This window comes from Apteryx rowi, unplaced genomic scaffold, assembly GCF_003343035.1.
Source record: "Apteryx rowi isolate R43461 unplaced genomic scaffold, aptRow1 scaffold_80, whole genome shotgun sequence".
In the NCBI taxonomy this organism is placed as follows: domain Eukaryota; kingdom Metazoa; phylum Chordata; class Aves; order Apterygiformes; family Apterygidae; genus Apteryx; species Apteryx rowi.
The window spans coordinates 1,716,175-1,739,004 of NW_020451094.1; the positions used below are offsets into that span (position 1 = coordinate 1,716,175).

General features: G+C 35.3%; 1 protein-coding gene across 2 annotated transcripts in view; it reads right to left on the bottom strand.

Moving 5' to 3' along the window:
• Positions 1–14,786: 14,786 nt before the first annotated feature.
• The window catches only part of UCHL5 (ubiquitin C-terminal hydrolase L5), an 18,329-nt gene continuing 10,285 nt past the window's right edge, over positions 14,787–22,830 (bottom strand). For both annotated transcript variants that reach the window (XM_026089151.1, XM_026089152.1), the window contains 8 exons: positions 21,569–21,694; positions 21,419–21,480; positions 21,202–21,332; positions 20,349–20,412; positions 19,211–19,313; positions 18,629–18,742; positions 16,780–16,878; positions 14,787–15,434 (listed from right to left, as the gene is read on the bottom strand). In XM_026089151.1, coding sequence (XP_025944936.1) covers positions 15,390–15,434; positions 16,780–16,878; positions 18,629–18,742; positions 19,211–19,313; positions 20,349–20,412; positions 21,202–21,332; positions 21,419–21,480; positions 21,569–21,694 — 744 coding nt within the window. In that variant the 3' untranslated portion in view covers positions 14,787–15,389. The remainder of the gene's footprint in view (positions 15,435–16,779; positions 16,879–18,628; positions 18,743–19,210; positions 19,314–20,348; positions 20,413–21,201; positions 21,333–21,418; positions 21,481–21,568; positions 21,695–22,830) is intronic.

Sequence of the window (22,830 nt, forward strand, 5' to 3'; positions counted from 1 at the left end):
AGGTAGGATTATAGGAGAAGCAGGCATACCTACTTACTCTAGATGGATTGAGGTAAGAACACATTATAAACACAGTAACACTGTCTGCTCTGGCAAGTAGCAGATGACCTTTCTATGCTGGTCTTCGTTGGCAGCATTTCTTAAATTTTTACCCTAACCTGAATAAATTTACCTTACTTAGGTTTATTGTGTTACCTGTCCTGTAGCCAACTTAGGCTATGTAGACAGAGCCTAAAAACACTAAGAGCAAACAGCTAGAGAGAATCGCATACCATCAGCTCTGTTTTCTCAGAGTATAGGACAGGGTATTCATTTAGGACTGAGTATTTTGAAGACAACTTAAGTCAAAAATGTCTTCACAGAGGAGGATATCTAGACTTGTTGCTCCCCCTATCTGGCTTGTACAGAAAGGGGAATCCCAGCTCTGTCACAAGCTCATCCTCCCCAGTTCCTGGCATGTGTTATCTTTGGAAAACTGAACATCCCACCTGACCGGCTCCCCCTCATCGGTGTCACAAGCTTTTCTGGAGTCCCACGTGTCAGACAGCATTCGGGCTATGACGTGGTCTGAAAGAAGAAAAAGAATCAGTCAATAAATCTAACTGGCATCTATCGACAGTATGATTGTAGCTCCCAAATGGAGTGTATGTCCAGCCTTGACTCGGTATTGTAAACTGTATCATGAGATTAAAGAAAAATTAGACTCTGGTAAATCCTGAGGTAGTTTTTACAGCAAAAGCAAATACAAGGACAAACCTAGTTAATGTTTATTCTTTATTAACTCTSTATGTCCTAACCACACATGTTTATGTCTCAACTAAAAGTAAAAATATACCTTAAGATACAAACACCTCCAATATTTTCAAAGCCCATTGAGGAAGCTGGAAGATTAAACTTTCTTGGAGAGGAGAAAAAAAAAAAAAGAAAAAAAAAGACCTTTTCCTCTCACTTCTATATAGAAGTCAAAGAAATGAGATTTTCAGGTTTAAAATCAATTACTGAACTCTTTATCCTCAAAGATAAACAATGTGAAAGCATACATTAGGACTGGATTAATTAATTAGCACTTCAGGCAAAGCAGACTATTTTAGTATCTTGTAATTCTGAAATAACCTTTGCATCTATAAGTATCAATCAATTTTCCACTTTTCAAGTTAGTTCTACAATGAAGTTGTGAAAATTGATTTTATTTTTATTTTTTAAAACTTCAGTGGTTTGGCACATGGTTTAGAAGAAAAAAATGGTGACCTTAAACACAGAGCTCTTGGCAAGTTGGTAAATACGCAAGAGAACAGTAAAGCATGAAAACTCTTATAAATAATGGACAAAGAACAATATGGACTAAAGCCCAGTCTAAATTAAACATCTCATTTTTAACTCAACAATCTTAGAAACTTCCTGAACTTAGTTTTACTGAAAGCATGAGAGAAGCATTGTAGGTATTTCTTACCTACTGGAGCTCACAGTAGGAGCCGGTAGATGAAAACTGTTAGAAATACAGCACGTAGTTACCCAAAGGCAGTGACTGATCAAGCACATAAATAATTTGGGTAGGCATGTAGTAAGGCTTATGTCTGCATATCTAATTTATGTGAGAAATCTCTTCGACTTCAGTAGGACTCTTCATATCCACATAAATATTTGCAGAACAGGGGATCAGGCAAATGCTGGGAAACAAATCCTCTTCACTAAGAGGAGATAGTTGCAGACAGTTTGTGACAACATCTACCAAAGTTGTGATGTTCTTGTGTTCTTGGGTTAGCCCCACTGTTAATCACAACATTTTCACAACACAGAGGATAACCAACAATGTTCTCAAGTGGGTATTTGAGACCTAAGTCCAAAACTAATTAAAACATATAAAACCACAGCCATTTAAAATGGCTCATCTTTAAAAACCATAAGGCCACACCATTTTTTTTCAGCAGTGGAATGGCTGATGCATCTGACGTACTGTCTTATTTTTCCTATTAAATATTTTTATTTTCTCCAGGGAAGAAGTACAGTCCATTTGAAAGTGTGATTTCAAAATAAAGGATTTTATACAGGCAGACAAAGTCTCATGTCAGAACAGAGATCTGGACTTTGGCTGAGTCACAGTGAATATTACTATCTTTAGATCTAGGCTTTTGCCATATAGCAAGGAACTATATTTGCTAAGATATGAGGACTGTAAATTCAGGCTACCTAAAATAGAAGCTGAAAGCATACAATGCACCAATGTGTCTGCTCTAAGAGCAGTTAAGATTTTACAGCAGATGTGACCTATGAACCTTAACTCCTACTTTATTTGCTGCACATTGTGTTGTGTATGCAATAAACCATGTGGTAGATCGAATTTATTGAATTTAGCTCTGCAGTGAAACAGAAACTATCATCAACAGAAGGGATGCATGAATGGTTTTGTGTATCTGTGTAAATCTCCAGCGGCTAGCTACAGTAACGTATGGACATGGATTGAAAAGAAAATTAGATAACCCAGTATTACGCAGCAGAAAAGCAGACATCCAGAACAGTTCAAAAGCTTCTGATGAAAAATAATTATGACTGAAACATTCATATTAATGGCAATTGGTGCATGAGCTGTAACAGTAAGGAGCAATTCTTATTTGCTCACAGCATAAAGAAACAGGGTTCTTAACGTTTCTTGCTCTCCCAACACACAACCAAAACATATTTTCAAGTGTTGCTTCCACCTGCATTACAAACTCCCCCAAATCCTCTAGATTTCTGGTGACAAAAGTCCAAGGACATTTTCTTTTATGACACTAACTTGGTCATCTTTACTGTGTATCAAGTTGGACTCCATTGCTTTGGAAAGAACCACAGCAAACTTAGGATGCAATTATCCTGATGCAAATACTGCATGAATACTACTACAAAAACACAGCTCAATCTAACATGAAAAACAAGTAGCTCTCGCATTGTATAAATTTACTTCTGGAGTCCCTTTCACTTGGGCAGAAGCTGCCAAACAGTTGTCTGTGTGATCGAAAAGGCCACTCGTCTTGTTTTTCCAACCCAAGTACTCTTTGTTGGTATTGAGCTCCATTTTTCAGCTCTGTTTTCAGGGTTTTTCCATAAACGCTTCAAGGAGCTTCAATTCCAGAGTCATCTTGTATACAAGCACTGCTAACTTTTCCTTAAGGCAGGAGACCATGCAACTTGTGCAGTGCACTCTGCCATATCAGTTACACCTGGCTTCCTTTTGGGTGGTCAGAATTATTACCATTTTTGGTATCCTGAGTCTATGGTGAGTTCTAGGCAAACTTAGTCAGAGCTCTGTGAAGTAACCCAAACAATACCGTTAATGGGGTTTTGTGGCTTCAAACTGTTAACAGATGGCGCAGCATGCAGCTTTAAGTGATTCATGAAATACAAAAGGGATAACAATCTACTGAGTGTCTCATCCCACTTCATAGCACAGAAACAGAATTCCAGCATTTGGATATTGCTGCATCATTTCCAGGGAAAAACAAAACAAAGTTTCCTCACACAAACCCTGCTGGGGCCAGGCTTCCAAAACCAAACAGAGACTGCAGTGCCCAATTTGGATAAATCAAAAAATATTTCTAAAGATGGTCAACCAACCACTCTGTTCCAGCTTTGGCTTTTGTATTTCTATTCCATTGTAAAATTATAGTTAAAAAAAWTTTTTTTTTTCAAATATAATACAAAGCAACACTGGCAATTCATATCCCATTTGGTAATTAAAAAGCAYCCAAGAAAAACATGGAATTAGGTTTTCCACAATATTAAAGGAGTTTGAGCATGTAAAGGAGATACACACAGTATATCTACATAACATACTACTGTATTGCCATTATATTATTAGGAATTTGACTTGAATGTTTTGTTCTCAGGACTCCTCCTTTATGAGAGCTATTGAGGATTGTTTTCATATTTAGGATATGCTGCTACATCTTGGAATTGCTGGCTAGGTAGAAGGTGGAAGCTAGAAAAAGCAGTATCTGCAGTACAATCTAAGTATCTCAAAGTATCTCTAGAGTCACTGAATCTAATTGAATTGACCAGTGGCTGAAGCAAAAGTAGAACGGCACCAAGTGAAGCAAGACAACAATAAGATTGAAGCCTGGGAGAATATTAAGTTCCAGAGAGTCAGTACAACTTGGTGATTGCTAGCTAAAAACAGCTAACAGCAATAGGAATCAAAATATTAAGAAACAGAGGATATTAAGAATCAGCTGAAGCTGGCAGAGGCTCTATTCTGGACAATGCATTAAGTGCAAGAGGTTMAGGAATCCTCAGAACTTCAGCCCTACCATTAAAAAAGAAAAAAAAAAAAAGGTAAGGTTTTTTTGGGGACATGGAGACCACACTTTCCATCTTCATTTGTCATGTTTGTTCATATTTGTTGTGCAACATCAAAGGCAAGTCAAATGTATTAAATTAAGTATATGTAACAAAATTAATTCAAAGTAAAAATATAAAATACCCAGCAAGTTGAAGCTTAAAGCAGAGACTAAGATTCTACATTTAAACTTTGTTCCTTCGACTTTTTCTCCTTAGTTGTAAGATTTAATTTTCAAATAACTTCGGTTATGAAATTTGCCACATGCATAACAGTAGTTTCTTATCTAACATGCTTCCTACAACCATACAAGCATAACAATCCTGAGGCATAAGAAAAGCTTTTGTCACACTGCAAAATAAATGAAATTCTGCTCCCTTCATTGAGGCTTTCTTTTCAATTGGCCTCACTTACTTACTTTAGCACTTCCCATTGTTTTAATTGATCAAACTTGTGGATGACATTTTCTAAGTATTTAACATTCATTCTGATCAGTAATTTATAACGTAATACTTACAAGAACTTTCATAACGATTAGTATACCTTCAGTTAAGCAACGACTGAACAGATTCCCTACAGAACCAAAACTCCTAGTTATTTTCATTGTATATCTCTGTGCATTTTGCAGTGGGAGAAAGATCATTTTATGTCTAATCAGTGATGTATTAAGAGCCACAAGAAGTGAATCAAGTTCAGTGGAGAGTGAATCACATACTATAGTGTTATCCATTGCTACTTCTTCAGGCAAAATTTCTTGCTGCTGATGGAATTCACTGATGTTTTTATGGCCCTGTCCAACTCTTACATGTTTCAAGCATACTAAGAGGTTTGGTTCTTTCATGACCTAACATCATAAACTTAATAGAAAGCACTACAACAAGCGCTAGCAGAATTAACCTTTTTAGAAACAAACTGTAAATCGTTCAAGTAACAGCATGCTTCAGACCAGGAGCTGTTTTATGTAAGACTAAAGAATGAATTTCTAAGAGCCAAAGCAAAACGCCATGTTAAATGTTTGCTAGACTAAAACTCATCTCGTAAGATGTTCAATGTTGCAGAAAAATGTAAAATAAAGCACTAAGAAGAGGTTGTATATATTCAGAAGTTACTGGAAGAGACACTATAGCAAAACAAGTGTATGGGTCTAATTGCATCTAAAAGGCATACACAGAACACTTGTATTCTATAGGAAAGATTAATGAGTATCATAGCATTAGCATAGCATAGCATTAGCATTTGTAAACATTACTTCAGATCAGTCAAGTTTATTGTGTAGATCTTTCATTTACTTTCTGCAAAAAGCCTGTCTAAATCAAATGTTTGCTTCAAAAATATTTCAGGAAATTCAGACACCAGATCTCATATAAATATATATGCACATATAAAAAAGCCTACACAGTCATTCAGAAGTGCTGTGTATTGAATTGAAAAGTCATCCTAGGAGCCCTAAAGAGGAACCACCCTCCTTTCCCCCAGAACACCCTGCATCAGAAGACTTCACTAGCAACTTTGCAGTCCAAGTGTCACATAAGTACTGCTCATCTGATCACTGAGGAAAGTATCTCTCATCCAATTTTCTTGCCTTCTTCTGCAAAAAGAAAAAATATACAGGCAACCCATGATTTCTACATCAATTCTTTCTTAGGCTTTCCCATTATTATGCCCTATTTGCTTTTTTCCATCTTATTTCCAATCTCCTACCATCTCCCTTGCCAGAACCAAGAAACGCTATATAACTTTGACTTTCATTCCCATTTTCCAAGGCGATGTCTGAGGCAGGGAGAATGACAGAGAAACATTTTTCAAATTTCTTTGGCCGAGATACCAGTTATGAAGCTGGAGATGGTGAGATCTAGTAAGACTACTGCGCAGCCTAGTATATACTTGAAGTCCACCATACAGGCATTTGGCGTACCGGCCTTTTCCACAGAGGAGAGAGAGATGGAACAGGAATAAAGTTCTTATTAGCATGCAGAAAAACTTAAGTAAGTAATGGTCTCTACCAGTTCCTGTCAAGTGAGACAGTAATGCCTTAATGCCTGTCAACATTTAATTGCTTCTAATGGTCTTTTTCTTTACCGTAGTCAAGCAGGTAAGGCACTGAGACAGAAAGATTTAAAAAATAATAATAATAGAAAAAAAGGTAAATCTCTCTCTCTTTTTACCAGACAATTAGAGACAGGTATACATGCAAAAAAAAGGGGAACTTCTTATGCTGGTAACTTTCAACAGTATAAGTATTTTCTAAAATGAGAAAACAGTGGTTTGGAGGAAGACGGTAGTCACTTAACCTGCAGCATATAAAGACACCGCTTCTTCCCACACTGCAACTTCAAGTCAAAAGATGAACATAAATGCTTTAGTCATCACCAGGACTGTCATAACTACTCATGTTTCCTTTTCCCCTCCATCACTAGAAAGCTGCCAGGATTAAAGCCACATTCAGTTTGGCTATTTATGCCTTTCTGATATGACTCACAGCCATATATAACTCCTAAAAACATATACTTGATACTTCATCTAGACAGCAAAACCCTGCTTCCATATTATGTAAGTGAGGATATGTAGCTGGAGGTCAGGATGACATTTAAAAGCTGAAAGAGGGGAAAAATAAATGAAAGCAGATGAAGAAACATCACTTTTAAATTTCTTTTTCCCTTAAAACCAAACTGAGTTTTCAGTAGTGACTTAATTTTCTAGTTATGTTTAAATTGCCTCCTAGCTAACAACTGAACAGGCAAGTGACAAGTATTTCATACTTAGACTTTAAATTAACTATTGAGCATGAAACTTCCTGAAATGCCCTGCAGATATCCAACGGACTGAGAAATGACCAAAGAATTACTGAAAAAATAAAAAATTGAATGGGAAAGATGCGGTAGAAGAAAAAGCTCATAATATTCTCTTCTGCTCTTGGAAAATAATTTTTCTATTGAAAAACAAAATTGCATAAGCCATAATGCTATTTTATTTTTTGAAATGTACCAYGCAGTAACTGCAACAAGCCAAGCCACGATGTGTACTAACCGTTCAGAAGGTTACTTTAAATAATATTAGTGGAATAATGCACACGTTACGTTTCCTCTAGGCCAACCCTTTGCTTTTCCATCAAGAGCAAAAGCACAGTAGCTTAATAATTATTATAATAATAGCTTAATAAGCTTGACAGGAACACTGAACCACAAACTGTTTGGTCTTACCAAGTATAATATTGTCCATTAAGGACAGGAGAGGGAAATTGGATTTGTTAATATAAAAGCATCTTTGGGCATTTGCTGTGAAGAAGTGGTAACTCATATACATACTTGCGTATACATTCACAGAAAGTGTTTCAAATAAAAGGAACTACTAGGTGTTTAAAAAAAAAAAARRRRRWKTTTTTTTTTTTTWAATAAGAAATGGTTTGTGAGCATTTTATGTCCTTTTCTGTTTGAAGTGGGATACAGCAGCTAATTTGCTACCAGACTACCATCAATAACATTAGCTGAAATTAATAAAAATACTGGTTTAAACCCACACTTTATTTTTCATTCACTGAACTGTAAATATCAGGTTCTGATGAAGTTGCACAAGATTGCTCAGTTATCGTCAGAGATGTATCCCTGGCAATTAGCAATGTGTAGTTTAAAAAAAAGAAGTTAAATATTAACATGATTTTCAATTGGTATAACTAAAGCATAAACAAACTGTACAAAATATGGAAAATACTTATCATAGCAAAACATTTTCATCAGCTGACTTGGAAAGTTCCTTCAATATAATAAACTCTATTAGATCTTATTAGTAGAGGGAAGTGAGATTATCCAGATCAGACAAGAAGCCTCCACGGCAAAACTGTTTTTTGCAACACTTGTGACTAGTACACATAACAGAGTAGGCTGCCTCAATTTTACAGGCCATTGAGAAAACACAACCTTGTAATTGTAGCTCTGTGGGAACAAGTCTGCATTATCACTGCTTTCTCTGAATAAGAGTTATTTCTTGAACACAAAAGATTGAGAATGCTACGCGAACTTACTATGAGCTTCTAGGTTGCTAGTTTTCATCTTAAGGGGATAAAAACACATAAAATAAAAAAAATACTGCATATGCATGACTGTCATTTAAATATCCCTATTAGGTGTTTATGAAGGGGGGGGGAAGAAAGAGGAAAAGAAAAAAAAGACAACCTTAACATATAGACATAACTACTTCCTCCACAGCTCATAGCTGATCCCCTAAGGATGCACTTACACTCGCATTTCGTTTCATGATATTGCTCAGGGACCCCAGAAAAGGTTCAGATTTCACGGTCCTGCATAGCTGCATCTCAGAAATGAATAAACTTCAACAAAAAGAAGCTTCACTACTAAGGCACTAAGTGATCTAGTCCATACTTCCTCAACAATGTAATTTTGATTTAACCTTTTTTTCCTCTTTCATACAAATATCTTTTGCTCCTCCTCTACAAAACCTAATACCCATCACATACTTTCACAATTAATAAAAACTTTTGTTACTATATTTATTCAATTTTTTCTGAATGCTCTGAAAGTTGTTACATATGTACAGCTTTTTACAGTAGCAAATCATGTTAAAATGCTTTTGCAGCAACACTAGCAACTATTTGCACATTCTTTCCCAAAGGTATTTAGTGAACACAGACTATAAACTTGACACTTCTTTACTGAACTGCTTCCATATTACCTATAATTTTGAGGATGAAAAATCAAAAAGAAAAAAATAAATGAAGTTGATCAAGGTTCCAACAAGTATTCTTTGCTGGGCACATTTATTTTACTGTAGGAGGTTGATGCTGCTTAGCCATCCTAGTCGCCCCCACTAATTTTGAAGGGACTTTTTCACACACAAGATTCAAAGCCAGTCTGACAGTGCATGCTTCAGCATGAACTCTAGTTCTTCCAGAGTCCTCCTCGCTTCCCAGCAGATGGGACTGACTCAGGCTGATTAAGCAAGCACTGCTTTTCTTGAGAAATGGGATGAGGAGTTTCAGCTGTCACTAGTATTTCTTCCATCTCTGGAAGACAACTCAAACAGTACATGTTTAATGTTCAGCAAAGGCCAGAATGTTCCATATATATCCAGCCTTATTAGTCTTTTAAGGCTGGATGCCACAAATGTCATAGTAAAACATGCTTTAACATATGAAGAAGTTGAGCAGCCACATACTTACCAACAGAAATATGCAACACAACTCGGTTTAAGATAAAACATTGCTACAGAAAGGTTTAGTACTTACCTGTTTACGCTGGTACCAAACAAAGCTTTGGAAGACCTACTTAAGGCCACCACAGGGATAGTCTGAGGGATGTGTAAATATTGTTTAATTTGCTTACATTAATCAGGTCTAACAGAAGCTACATAAGACCAAGTGAAACCTTGATTTGCTTGTTTGGATAAAGAACATAAAACACAGGTTGAATGCTGTAAGATCACACCTGAAGTCTGACAAACATAAGATGCATACTAACATATGCCCAATCTTGGACAGGTATATATTGCTATGCATCTCACCAGTAAGTCCCACACCACTGGCTAAAAAGACAGGAGCCCATTCTCCGGCAAGTGAGTGTAACCTGAAAGCAACGGCAGGTGGTCTGGTATTTAGAGATTTTTTTTTTTTTAAWAATTYGACTGTTCAGTTGGGGGAMAAGAGAGAACCTCGCAGTGTTCACAACTGGCGCTACTGAGATCTGTCGCCTCTCAGCCACTCATCTAGAAATAAACAGATTCACAACTTCTCTGGATGCACTATGCAACACATGGTAAACACTTGTCAGGATCAGATTCATAGTCTATTATGGATTATGTGAGCTAACAATGCTTTATGCATTTTTTTGAGCTTTTGACAAATGCAAGGTAACACACTTTTCCAACTTTGCTTAACAATGATAAGTACAACTATGACTAAAAGAATTTCATTACTAGCCAAAAGTAAAAAACACTTACTTGAATTTATCACCACTGTCAACTGTACAGAACATTTTACAAAAAAATTATTATTTCAAAAAGCTCCTTCACTTCCTGACAATTGCCTTCCTTTACGTAGTGCTACAAGACTGCCAAAACCAACAAAAATACTTTTACAATGCTTAGAGATGAAAAATTACTTGGGTTAGTACCCTGCAGTTGAAATAAATATATGCTCTCTATTCACTCATTCTTTAGTATTTATTAGGCCCTCTATTTTTCTACTTTACTCTCCAATTATGTAACTCTCAATCTCACTGCCTGAAGGTCAGACCTTTGGAATATACACCATTATTGCAACTAAAATAAAAGAAATTCAACAAAAGAAAACTTCTTATAACTATTTCTGATTCACTGTTAGGAATATTCCAACGCTATAGGTTTAACTAACTCACTAAGGCCAAAAAGACTTGCAAAGCTCAGGACTTATAGCACTTTACTCTCAGACAGTAAAGGATAGATTTATCCTTTCTATCAACTGAACGATCAATGAACTTAGATATTACTCTGTAAGGCAGTAAGGTGCCACACATACAAACTGGATCTGAAACAAACAAACAGACAAAACCCTAAAAAGACCTGGAACAAAAGGATGCAAAAGGCAGCGCAAAAAGTTGCGGGAGGAAGAGTAGTACAGCTTTCTGCAGAAACAGTTTTGAAAAAAGAATAGACAGGCTTTATGATTATTAAAACATAGCTTAAAATTAAGATTTTTTTTTTGGTCAGTGAAAATATATATTCAAATATCATTAAATTTTTTACAAATTTTCAAAGCTGTTTAAAATCAGTTTCAGAAAAAACACTAAAAAACACATTAAAAAAAAGTTTTGTATAAATAAGTGAATATACTACATCAAATATTCTCCATTTTCAAGGCATACTATTTACTTTTTTTGTTCTCTCTTTGTACTTGGGGGGGGGGGGGGAAATCATTCTCCTCCCTAACCTTCCACGGCTAAAGAAAAATCTTTCTTTATCATAATAGTGGACTTAAGTCATATTTAGTAACTGTAAGAGACAAAAGTTATGTTGCCCAGTAGTTATGCTTCATTAACAACTGACCTGCCTATGTTAAGTGATTTTCAGCATTAATTTTCTGGAGTGACCCTGTCTTTATCGATTACATTCAGATAAACCGCACAGAAGACTCCACATCCTATATTTTCTACCTCTACAGCATCACAAGAATAAATAAATTTGCTATTTGAACAGAAACTTAAGAAGCTGATACAGCAACACGCTTATGTACAGATAGCATGATTATTTTTCCTGTAATGGCCATTTATCAAAAAGGACGCCAAGCATTTTAAARAAAATCCAGATAAGCTCATTTGAACTACTTAACCAGCCAATAAAGAAGCATTTGTGTAGAAATTTTAGATGTTGCAATTCAAATGAAAGAACTGCCCGTAACAGGTTGGTTTCGTGAACAGATGTAGGCAAGTATAAACATCTATTCCAAACATATAAAAACACTAGCCTTGTATCTGTCTGCCAGTTTTTATTTCTTAAAACGTTACCATCTCCTTTAATAGAGGAAGAGACTGTCACCAGCACAACAACCATCTGAACTGAAACTTTCCTCCACTGCTTTGTTCCTACCTAACTTAAACCCCTCTGGTGCAAGCCCATTCTCAGGGACTTTCTGAAGCAAGCGTGTAATGAGTCTAGTGGTATGTGTTAGCTCTTCCTTCTCTCCCTCTTAACCAGAAACAGCCTACTGCATTTTTATGTCTTTAACTGCTCAATTATTCGTTCATAAAGCAAAACACCGTTGAATATGCAAACGTATTTATGGCATTCATATTCTAAAATTTTAGAGTAACGTTTTCTGTTTTGTAAACAAATCAGGCTAAAGCAGGATTATTAAGTTTTTATGCACTGAAGTTCTTGATCAAAGTACGAACTCCATTTGCAGTGAATATGACATCACTGTAAAAATGTCATTTATGTTTCGTTAGTCAGTCAGCTCAATACAGTTATTTTTAAACATAAGTAATTGAACAGCTTAGGGAATGAGAGGTAGAAGACAACATCCTAGACATCTTAGGACAGCCGTATGCTTCTTCTCTCCTCCAGGAAAGGCTACAAGGCTCCTATCACATATATTTTCAAAGTCGCTGGATTGTTATTTTCAGTACTTACTGTATTACCATTTAAATTATGGCTTCAGTTATTCATACAACTTTCATAGCTGTTTGTGAAACCAACAACTAGCTAACAAACATTTTTTTCTCCCCCATCCCCCAAATTGTATCATTATACCACATTGACGGCTTCACTCACTTGAATCTAAATGGAGGAGACAAACAGGATTAAGACTAATCTAAACCTTGAGTATTAATAAAGACAAGCATTCTGCATTACATTGAACACTAGTAGACAGAACACAACGCAGCGAGATCACACTGAAATTCTTCACCAAGATTTTATGTTAAACTTTTAGCAAGTGGAAGACACACTGCCCTCTTTTGGGCAACACAAAAAAACAACGGTATGGCACAATTCTTCAGAAACTGAACTTATTGTTTATTCTCAATATGGCCAAATTTCAGTTTCAACAGCTACTCCACACAGATGTTTATACCAGCAGAAAGCATAGCTCTTGAAATAAATCAGAACTGAAACCCTTCGCTATTCCATATACAGCAAAATTCAAACTCTTAAAACTAGAAGATGGAATAAGGCCCAAACCTATTTTCTTTTTTTTTTTTTTTTTGACACTTTTAATTTGGTACATCCTCAGCTTCATGTACAGCTTTACATCCACGTGACACTGTTCTCAAAGCAGGCAACATACCCATATCACCCTTAAAAGCGAGGCACACATTACAAAAAGTGTTTTTTTTTTTTCTTCTTTTAAAAAAAACCCATGAACTTGGTGAAAATGGTCCAAAATTATCACTGGGGTTTTGATCAGAAAAAAAGATTCTACAGTACTATATAAAGTACACTAGTTCTGACTTATTCCACTTCTGCATTAAATGCGCCGATTAAAAAAAGAAAAAAAGAACACTTTTCACTCAAACGTCAGACTAACAAGTTTAATTAAAACTTGCTCTCAACTGTGCCATTTCAAAGTCTGCTCTGCTTTTTCATTCCACAAATCCACAAAGTTATGTTACAAATTAGTAAATTGTTTCAAAAAAACCCTCAAAAAAAAAAAAACCACTTGAATTGACAGTTGCAAAACTATTTTTTTGGCTTCTTTAGCAAAATTCCTTTTCCTCTCTTATGTGCACAACCACACACACAAAAGGAAAACAGAATGAGTTCACTAGACTAAGTTGACATCTATTATGGAATAGCAATATTTAGTTGCAGAAAGTATCAAAATTCTTCAAGAATGCCATGGTACATAAGGAATCATCACATCACCGTTTAAAGACAAACTTTTTCAATGGGATGAAATGAAGTTTAGAGTATAATTTACAGGGAAAGAATCTTTCYTTTCCTCCAAACATCGCTGCTGCAGTGAATTACTAAAGCAGGAAACTCACACACACAGCCGAGGCTCTCATTCATGGCTAGCCATATCAATTTTGTACTAAACGGAGATGTGGATCTCATGCGTTTTTCTGAAACAGATCTTACCCTTCCAGCCACAGCAAAAATGGATCCTTTCAGAGGTAGAGGAGTACAGTTTCTGTTTTACCTCTTCAGCAAAATTTTATCCTGTTGATATATATGCACACCAAATTATGGAGCAGCAATAGATAACAGTTTATTTCATTCTGGAGTTCCTAAAAATTCTCTGAATACGGTATTATACTATACAATACATATATATGAAATGCTCTATAAATAYGATACTATCCTTATACATATCTATACCCATATAGAACACTTCTAAAACTTATATAATTTTCATATAGTACACTTCTTAAAATTTATATATATTCATACACGCACAGTGCATATATATGATACAACCCTTACCAAGAAAGTCTGCTTATCTGTCCTCCAAATCTGTGCGGCGCTTGGCAGAAGGTAGGCTGCCACGTGRGCTCCCTCCACCCCTGGACATTCCCTTTGGCCCGTGGGAGACAGGTCAGTCAGACAGTTATTACCATCTCTCTGCACACTAAACACTGCCTTCAGTTACCTCAACACTAAGCTAGAAGCAATGCTATCACCAAGTAAGAATACTAATTAAAATGCTAACCTATACACAGGAGAGAAAGTGTGAATCACTGTCAAATCTTCCCCCCCCCCCCCTTTCAACTGTGAAATTCAAGACTCTCGATACATGTATTTTCTTATATGGTTGAACTTCCTCTTACCTCCCAAGGTTAGTTGAAACATATTGTTTTAAAAAGTTAACTTCAGGATACTATCAAACAGATATTACATTATATCCAAGAAAATTAATTCCCCCAAACAATGGTGTACCTTCTTTCTAAACCAAATTTACAACATATATACTCAAAAAGTCAAAAGGTTGATGACCTCCTATACATATCCTAATCATCTTATCCAATAATAAAATACCACATCAAGAATGTTTGCCAAAATAAAAATGGGAATATTTATTATCTCCTCTACTATAGCAATGCAGATCTTTTGAGATTATACATTGGTCTTTGCAAATGTTTCTACAGCTAAATTCATACTTTTCAGCTCTGTAAAAAATTAGAAACAAACTTGATAAAAACAAAGACACAGGGTATGTCACTGAACAGTCAGCATTATAATTGTTAATAGGGATGAGCAAAGAAAGCTCATGCGTATATTGAAGTCATGGCATTTTCTGCATCATCATCATCATCACATATTTAAGTGGGACAGAACAGTTTAACAATTTCCTCAGGGAGAGGACAGAAGGCATGGGTATATTTTCAGATCTATTTCCCAAGCTTTCGGAAGTCCGATAGACTGTTAAACACTGAATTTGATCAAGAGAATCTAAACATTACTTAGTAGTACTACATGCACATGATGCAGGGGAAGAAAAAAAAAAATTTAAACCCGTGCATACAGTACAAGACAAACTGTTACAATTGTTAAACGTGCGCTGGACAAAATTCAAAGTTTATGAAAAGTTTTATTTGCTGTCATGAAAATAGTTTCAGAAGCACATAATTGTACGCATTTTTCAAAGTCATCTTCACTTGGCCTCCTGAACTTTCTTGGCATTCTGTTTCTCTTTTGCCTAGAAAGCAAAGGGAGATGATGTTAAACTCTGATAAGACAATAATTTGTATTTTTTCTAGCTCTATTATAACCTATTATAATATTCCAAGCTCTATAATAACCACCTCTATTAATATGCAAATGAATTAAGATTTTCCTACTTTGTATGGATTTTTAAGAGTTGAATTCAAAACTAAAAAAAAAAAATTAAAGGTAGTTTACATTTTTTGGAACAAATTTAAGCCAATGTAGTTCCTCTAGACCTGTACGTGCATAGAGAGAAGCACAAACAACTACTGAAAGAGTTCGTCTTTGCCTTCTGTATCTCCCAGATAATTTAATAGTATAAATCTAGACATTTCCAAAACAGCTACTCTTATAAACTAGTAGCCTACAAGCCTACTCATATGTAAATTCAGCTAAATGAATGAGCTCATTAAATAATATATAGCTCTTTTTTCAATGTGAGTTCAAAATTAGAGATCCTGTCTACTGCACATGGTACACATGCAAGCCAGCACTATGACATTATTACAATTCAAGTCAACTACTCCAATACCCATACAGTTTAATATCCTTGACAGGGCAACAGGAGACATGTTACATAATTTAATAAACATGTCTTAATTTAAACCTTAATAGAAAAATCAGTGTTAATAGCTAGACACCATAAAAAGGCAAAAACAATGAGCCAGTACATCAGTATCAGGAAAGAGAAAACGGAGAGCTAAATTTCTTCAAGCAGTTTAAATTATCAGAAGTTCTGTGCAAAGGTTGCCATCTAGTGTTGACAGAAANAACAGAACTGAGTGTTATGATTCCAGGCAAGAGGGACCAGCCTTGCACATAGACATGATTTGGGCTTCTCCACATTGGAAATTTGAAATTTCTACTAGAATTATGATGTGCAACTCCAGTTAGCACGTGGTAGAGTTCCCAGCTTCATTCTGGCACCCCTTTTTGAGCTGAAGATTGTTTAAACGTACACATATACATATGCTTTGTGTTGTACCATTTTACATCCTGTAACATGATCATCTGGGTTGATACCGGGTTGCCTCTGGATATATCCCCATTAGAAAGCTTTGTTTAGGTTATCAAAGGGGAGATACGGTTTGCCTTTGCACAGAAAAGCAAAGCTGGTGGGTGCCTCCATCCCTCCATCTCAGCTGAAATGGTACCTCTTCAGAATTGCAAGGTACTATTGCATAAACCAGCAATATGGGTGAAAGTAGAAATTTCAAATAAATAAACCCATGCCATGCATGCTTCCTAGATATTTGACTACAGTATTAATTTTAAGTAGAAGGTATGAAAAATTATAGTAATACACCATTTCTAAAAAGTCATCCAAAAATACTTACTTTTTCTACTAGTGGTATTAACTGTTGGTGTTCTGCTAGAGTCTTTAATAATTCCATGATGAAAGGCAGGTAGTTATGTTTTCTTCTAATATTTTCAATCTAAAAATATTAAAACAGTAACAAAATTATTATGACTAAAAGGGGATTTTTCTTCCCCCAAATTGGCTCTTTTTAAATATCAGCCAGCTAAAAATAAAGTCCAAGTAATAAAATTCTGAACACACCAGGTAAGAAAGTACATGCTAGATGAATTTACTGTGTAAGGGACAAACTCTCCCTATGTTTTTTTGCCATATTAGCCAAAAGCCCTCAGGGATTAAGTAGGTTCTATGGTTTAAGTTACTGACAAGTATTGCTATCCGAACTTTTCACTTTTTGTTTAACTTAAATTGTGTTTTATCATCTTATGCATTTTTACRCTCCTTAGCCAGTCATGGCCTGAACCTTGGCTGAATGCTTAAACATTTTAGCAATGCAAAAATATAATTATTTTCATTACGCTGAATAATTTGCAGCAGCTACAATGGTTCAACCCTTTAGAAAAGTAAGAAGTTCTGCTTGTTTTTTTTTTAAACTGGGAGGAATGACCTCCCTAGACCCAGAGGAGAGATCCTAAAGGAAGAGGGAGGAGGGAGAGGAAAAAAGAAAAAAAAAAAAGAACAAGAAAGAAAAGAAAAAAGACCCTCATGCAGTGTTTCCATGATTTTTCACATCCAGTTAATAAGTTTAAGTGTTTTGCCCAACCAATTTCATTTGTTTGCTTACTTGCACGCTTGGTAAACTGCATGCTTTGGGGTATTTTATTTTTTGGTATAATTTCTTCAATTATATCATGATCCTATGGAATAGAGATTGCAAGACAGTGCTTTAAAGACAGATAAGCATGACACTTTACAACTTTGAAGAGGCACTTAACACATGTCCTGTAGAAACCGATTTGAAATTATCATCATTAGAATTACTGAAATATTGCTCTTGTACCTTCTAGAAATTAGCAAAATACAGTTTCTGCAAAAAAAAGGTTTCTATACCCTTTGATATATGCATCTTCAAAGTTCATACAGTTCCTTTGAAGGTAACTTATTTTGAAACAATTAATTTAGATAATTATCTAGGCACTTTCTATCCAAAAAAGGTTATGAAATTAAAGAAGAAAAAAAATCCAGAACAAAAAACAATCTGGTTACCTGGCTTTATTTTCTCAAAACATTCCCTGAAAAGTATTTTGGAATCATTAAAAAAAAAAAAAAAAATTGCAACTTATGATATCAGAGAAGCTTTCCCTTTTCTCATTTTCATTAATACCATTTATCCTTTAATTATCCTTCTTATCTACTGGTGAATCAACATTCTTCACTAATGGCAAGGAGGGCTCAAAGAGCCAACATAAATGCTCTGTAGGAAAAGACAACAAGACTAACACTTCAAAGTCCTAGTAAAAATGGAAAAAAAAAAAATCCTATCAAGTAGCCACTATAGTAGCATAATTAGTGATTCTAGCTGTAACATGCTGATCAGCCTTCTGGGGCACATAAAGCAATTTCTTTGCAGGAGTTTCAGAACTCACTGTGCTTAATAAATAAAGCAAATAAAGTGAGAAAAATATAAAGAAAGCACTAAACAAGGAGCTATAGTGAACATCAAACACTGACTTGCAAGCTTTATACTAAAAGGAAGCAAGCTGTGAATTCAGGAATAACATGCCAATTTACATAAAATACGTAACACACGGGCCTTTCTAATACCTATCCAATTCCTTCAGATTAATTGCAATAGCCTCCCACAGACACGAAAGCTGGCTTTTTCTTATGATTTTTTTCAATAGTTTGATCAGAAAAAGGCTACATACCTTGTATCTTTTTAATTTTTGGTTCTCTTCTTCGATTAGCATCTGGTATTTTGCAACTTCTGACTGTATAGAACTTAACATATTACTACTCTGGTCTGTATCCATAGGTTCCTCCTTCCACAAAAATATAAAGAGTTAAATGGATGATGAAGTTACAGCATGCCTTTCTTAAAAAAAAGAAAAGTCTTGTCTTTATGATATTTCTATTCCTATACATAAACAGTCGGTTTTGCTTACAGTTACAGGAGAATTCTAGGAATTTCTGCAGTTAATTATAACTCAGGTACCAGGAAAAGAATAGTTGTGCTACTGCAGCATATTAACCAGAACGGAGAGCCACAATGATGTGGTCATACTGCACCTAGGGTCCAAATTAGCTCACCCAGAACTAACCAGAGCTGCCACAGGTATCTCTGCACAGCACTGCAGTATGCTTGGCAGGCATCTTATAATCCTTTCCCTGCTTTTCTTGGTTAATGCTCCTTTTGGAGCAAGGGAAGAAGGAAGGCAGAGGAGGTGAATAATGAAGACACAGAACTATTACCATCAAACAGCTCCAGTAACTTAAATACCCTGACCTACCTCTGCAAGTTGCCGCTGTAACTCTGCAATCCTCTGCTCATATATCATCTTTCTGTCAGATACAATGGCCATCAAGTTAAACCTTATCTCCCCTTCACTGTATCTAAATGAGAGGAGCAAGAAGTTTTCAAAATTAATCTTTTTACATGACAACTCAAAAATCTCTACCAGGGTTTCTTTCATTATAAGGGAATGTATTTTGCAGGGAAAAAAACAGAGCTATGAAATTAAGTTGCGCTGCAGATCTAATCCTATCACAAAATAAACTCATATCTTGGATCAGCACTACTCAAACTGTAACTTCCAGTAATGTGCTCTCCCAAGATGTTACAATATTTCTGTCTGTGGTCACAAGAAACAAAAATTTGAAACTGTGACCAAGAGACAAAATATATATGATATGGCTGACAGCATTACTTGCACAGGACTGCTGCGTACTATATATATATACATATATATATATATATATTTTTTTTAACTTTCTCATCATTGTTACTTCTTGTTAGTAAATGCTTGAGACCTCTTTTCCACAAAATGTGAAAAGTAAGTTGAACAATTAAATTTGTAATCCTTTTTAAATTCTCCAAATGTGATCTGGCAGTAAATGTTTTCTTTATCAAATACCAGTGTACAAGTAAAAGACTCTTTGAAAATTACTTCCTAAAAAAGGGTAATTCCAACATTTTATTTCTAACACATTTTGGAGGCTGCAGTTTGGGGTCAGAGTTGAGATGCTGGAAGACTTTGATAGTATTTTTTTCTAGCCTAAATTTCCAAAGCAAGCCACAAGCTACTTAAGGAAGACTCACTTTCTATAAACACCTGTTGTAACGTTGGATTATCTGGTATTTTGAGTTAGAGATAACCGAGTGTGTTATTACTGTGGATAACGTTTGGGTGTTTTCACTCACAAAGATCCACAGCTGTCTAACACAGAGTTAGCATCTCTTCACAATACAGATACCTACTTTCATTAAATAATGTATTTCATTTAGTTGCATATTAATATACACATAATGATGCATAAGCTTAATTTCTTAGAAATTCAGGTGAAAGCCTTTAATCAAAGGAAGTTAAGAATAAGGAATTTTTCCACACATATAAGGTGCTATATTTTAAAAGCATCATGACTATTTACTTTTGTATACGTTTCTCTATGACAGGCCGCACAGCACTTATCCAGTCATCTTGATTGCATGCACCTAGAAAAAACACAAAGGAAGAAAAAACTAAACTTCTTTGCAAAGCTTATTGCAAATTCAAGATTTACATAATTCAGGCTTATGCACCACCATCAGACAGAATATGTAACAAATTTTTCCTGGGCAACTGCAGTCTCAAAATATTCAGGTTATCTTTTTAGGAGGAGGACGACACATTTTTGAATAATAATATTTAGGTAAATGTACTGGCCAAAGCAATGGAGCAGAACTACATTTTAAGGGCAAAAGCATCTAACATTTATTTTGTTGATGACAAGAAACAACAGAAAAATTGTAAGTTATGTATGATTTTTATATGACACAAAAGACTAACTGGTAATGATAAATTAAGAAAAAGACAGGCTGATACACAATTCTCCCTCCTCCTCCTCCATAATAATATATTCTGTTATACATTTAAGCCAAGTTTGCATGTTTTAACAATGCTCAACACTTGCAAAGCTCCTTGAAGAAATAATAGCTACACAGAATTAATTACCTCTTACTTATGTGAGGTACAATGCAAAGATACTAAGACAGAGGTTAAATCTCATTTCAAGGCCAGAACAGCCAGGCGCAGTTTCAGAACAACACTCCGTCCTGAAACTTCACGCATTCAGAATGTCCTAACTGCTGGCAATCTGAGGTTGGCCCTCCTGACTTTAGTAGGCTGAACAGACATCTTTATTTCCTGTCATCACTAATTATTCTACAGGATCTCTCTCAAATAAGCTTTGATTTAAAGAAATTGTTAAAATGAAAGAYGTTTAAAAAGATATAAAATATTACCTAAATCAATTGGTCCTTCCCTTAATCCATCTAGTTCATACAGCCGTCCATTAACAGGAACATAGCTTACAAAGTGAAATGCATCTTCCTCCTTTGCTGAGGACTTTGCATCAAATTCAAACATCTGTTGCCTGCAAAGACAATAAAAAAAAATCTGCAGTGAAAAAGAATTGCCTGAATTTTGCCTACATGCAAAGCATTTAAAACACCCTGTTACCTGGCAAAACTGTTGTGAACCTGCCGAATTACTTCCGAGTTGCTTAGTGCTAAACCTTTCATCTAAAAAATCAAAAACCAGAATAAAATTATAAGCCATTGTATGTACAATASTATAATACTTTAAATTCAGAAAATAGTAGGCACTTACCGCAGCATCAAAACTTTGTGAAAATTCTTTAAATTCTGACAGAGTCTCTCCTAGATGGATATCTTGATGAGCACAATTTAAAAGCACACTTACTATGGCTTGAGTAGCACAAGCATTATTTATTACCTAGAAAAAAGTGCAAGTGTTGAGGATTTGTTCAGTACTGGTGACAAAATTATACTTTAAGTTGGGTAACATTTTCCATCATAAACACACATTTTCATTGCTGATTCACACTACAGCTTCAGTCTAAAAGCAGSCAGCAAACCTAGTCTGAGTAGCCCTCAAAAAGCCCTTGCTGCAGAAGCCCAATACAGAAAACACTGGATGATCATCATATACAATTTAGTGATAAAACAAGTATTTCACACCTCTGAAACTAACATTTTACTGCTTCACCCCCTCCCTAAAGCAATTAATAAAGGACAAAAAAAGATAGCAACCCACTGATTATAGTGGAATGACAAGTAAAGTACTACTCAAAGTAAGTAGTTAAAATCAGGTTATTATTTCTAATGTCTTAAAAGACAGAGAGAGARAGAGAGAAGAAGGGGGGGGGGAAGCACAACACTCTCCCTAATAGGGGTCCAAAGATGATTCATTTGGGACAATAAAACACATCACAGAACCTAGACTTTTTTTTTTTAAGCTGTGTCAGAAGAAGCACATCAAATATCTTAGGGATAAACCACTAAAATTTAAAGATGTCCCAGTCTTTTCGATGAGACAGTTTGCTGAATAATAAACCATATGAGAATTTAGATTTTTTTTACTTGTTTCTTAATTTGCAATACACCTATCAATTTTAACCTAGCATTTAAGTTATCAAACTGTGCAATACTGTTGTATAGACTCTATTGTTGTGTTAAATATCTCATTTTTAGAAAATATAAATAAAGCCCTTGACATTACAGCCATGCGTTTAATGTTGTTTAACAATAATCAAACAAGTGCTGTATTTAAAGAAAGCGAAACAGAAATTACTAGGATTATTAAACAACATCTCAGAGGATTAGGTATTTTTCTTCCCCCACTCCCCCTCCATGATCTACAATTGATAGGGGCAATGCAGATTGAATTAAAAACACCATAATCAGATAGTAGGAAGGTGTAAGTAATATAACAGGGATTTCATATTAGCAGTTTCTTCTCAGTGAGCTGTAGACTAGAAAAATAATGTATTTTTAGTCTACGAGAATTTTTCAATTGAAAACGTTACTTTAATCTTAAGACTGGGAGAGAGTGGGTTTTTTTTTTTTTTT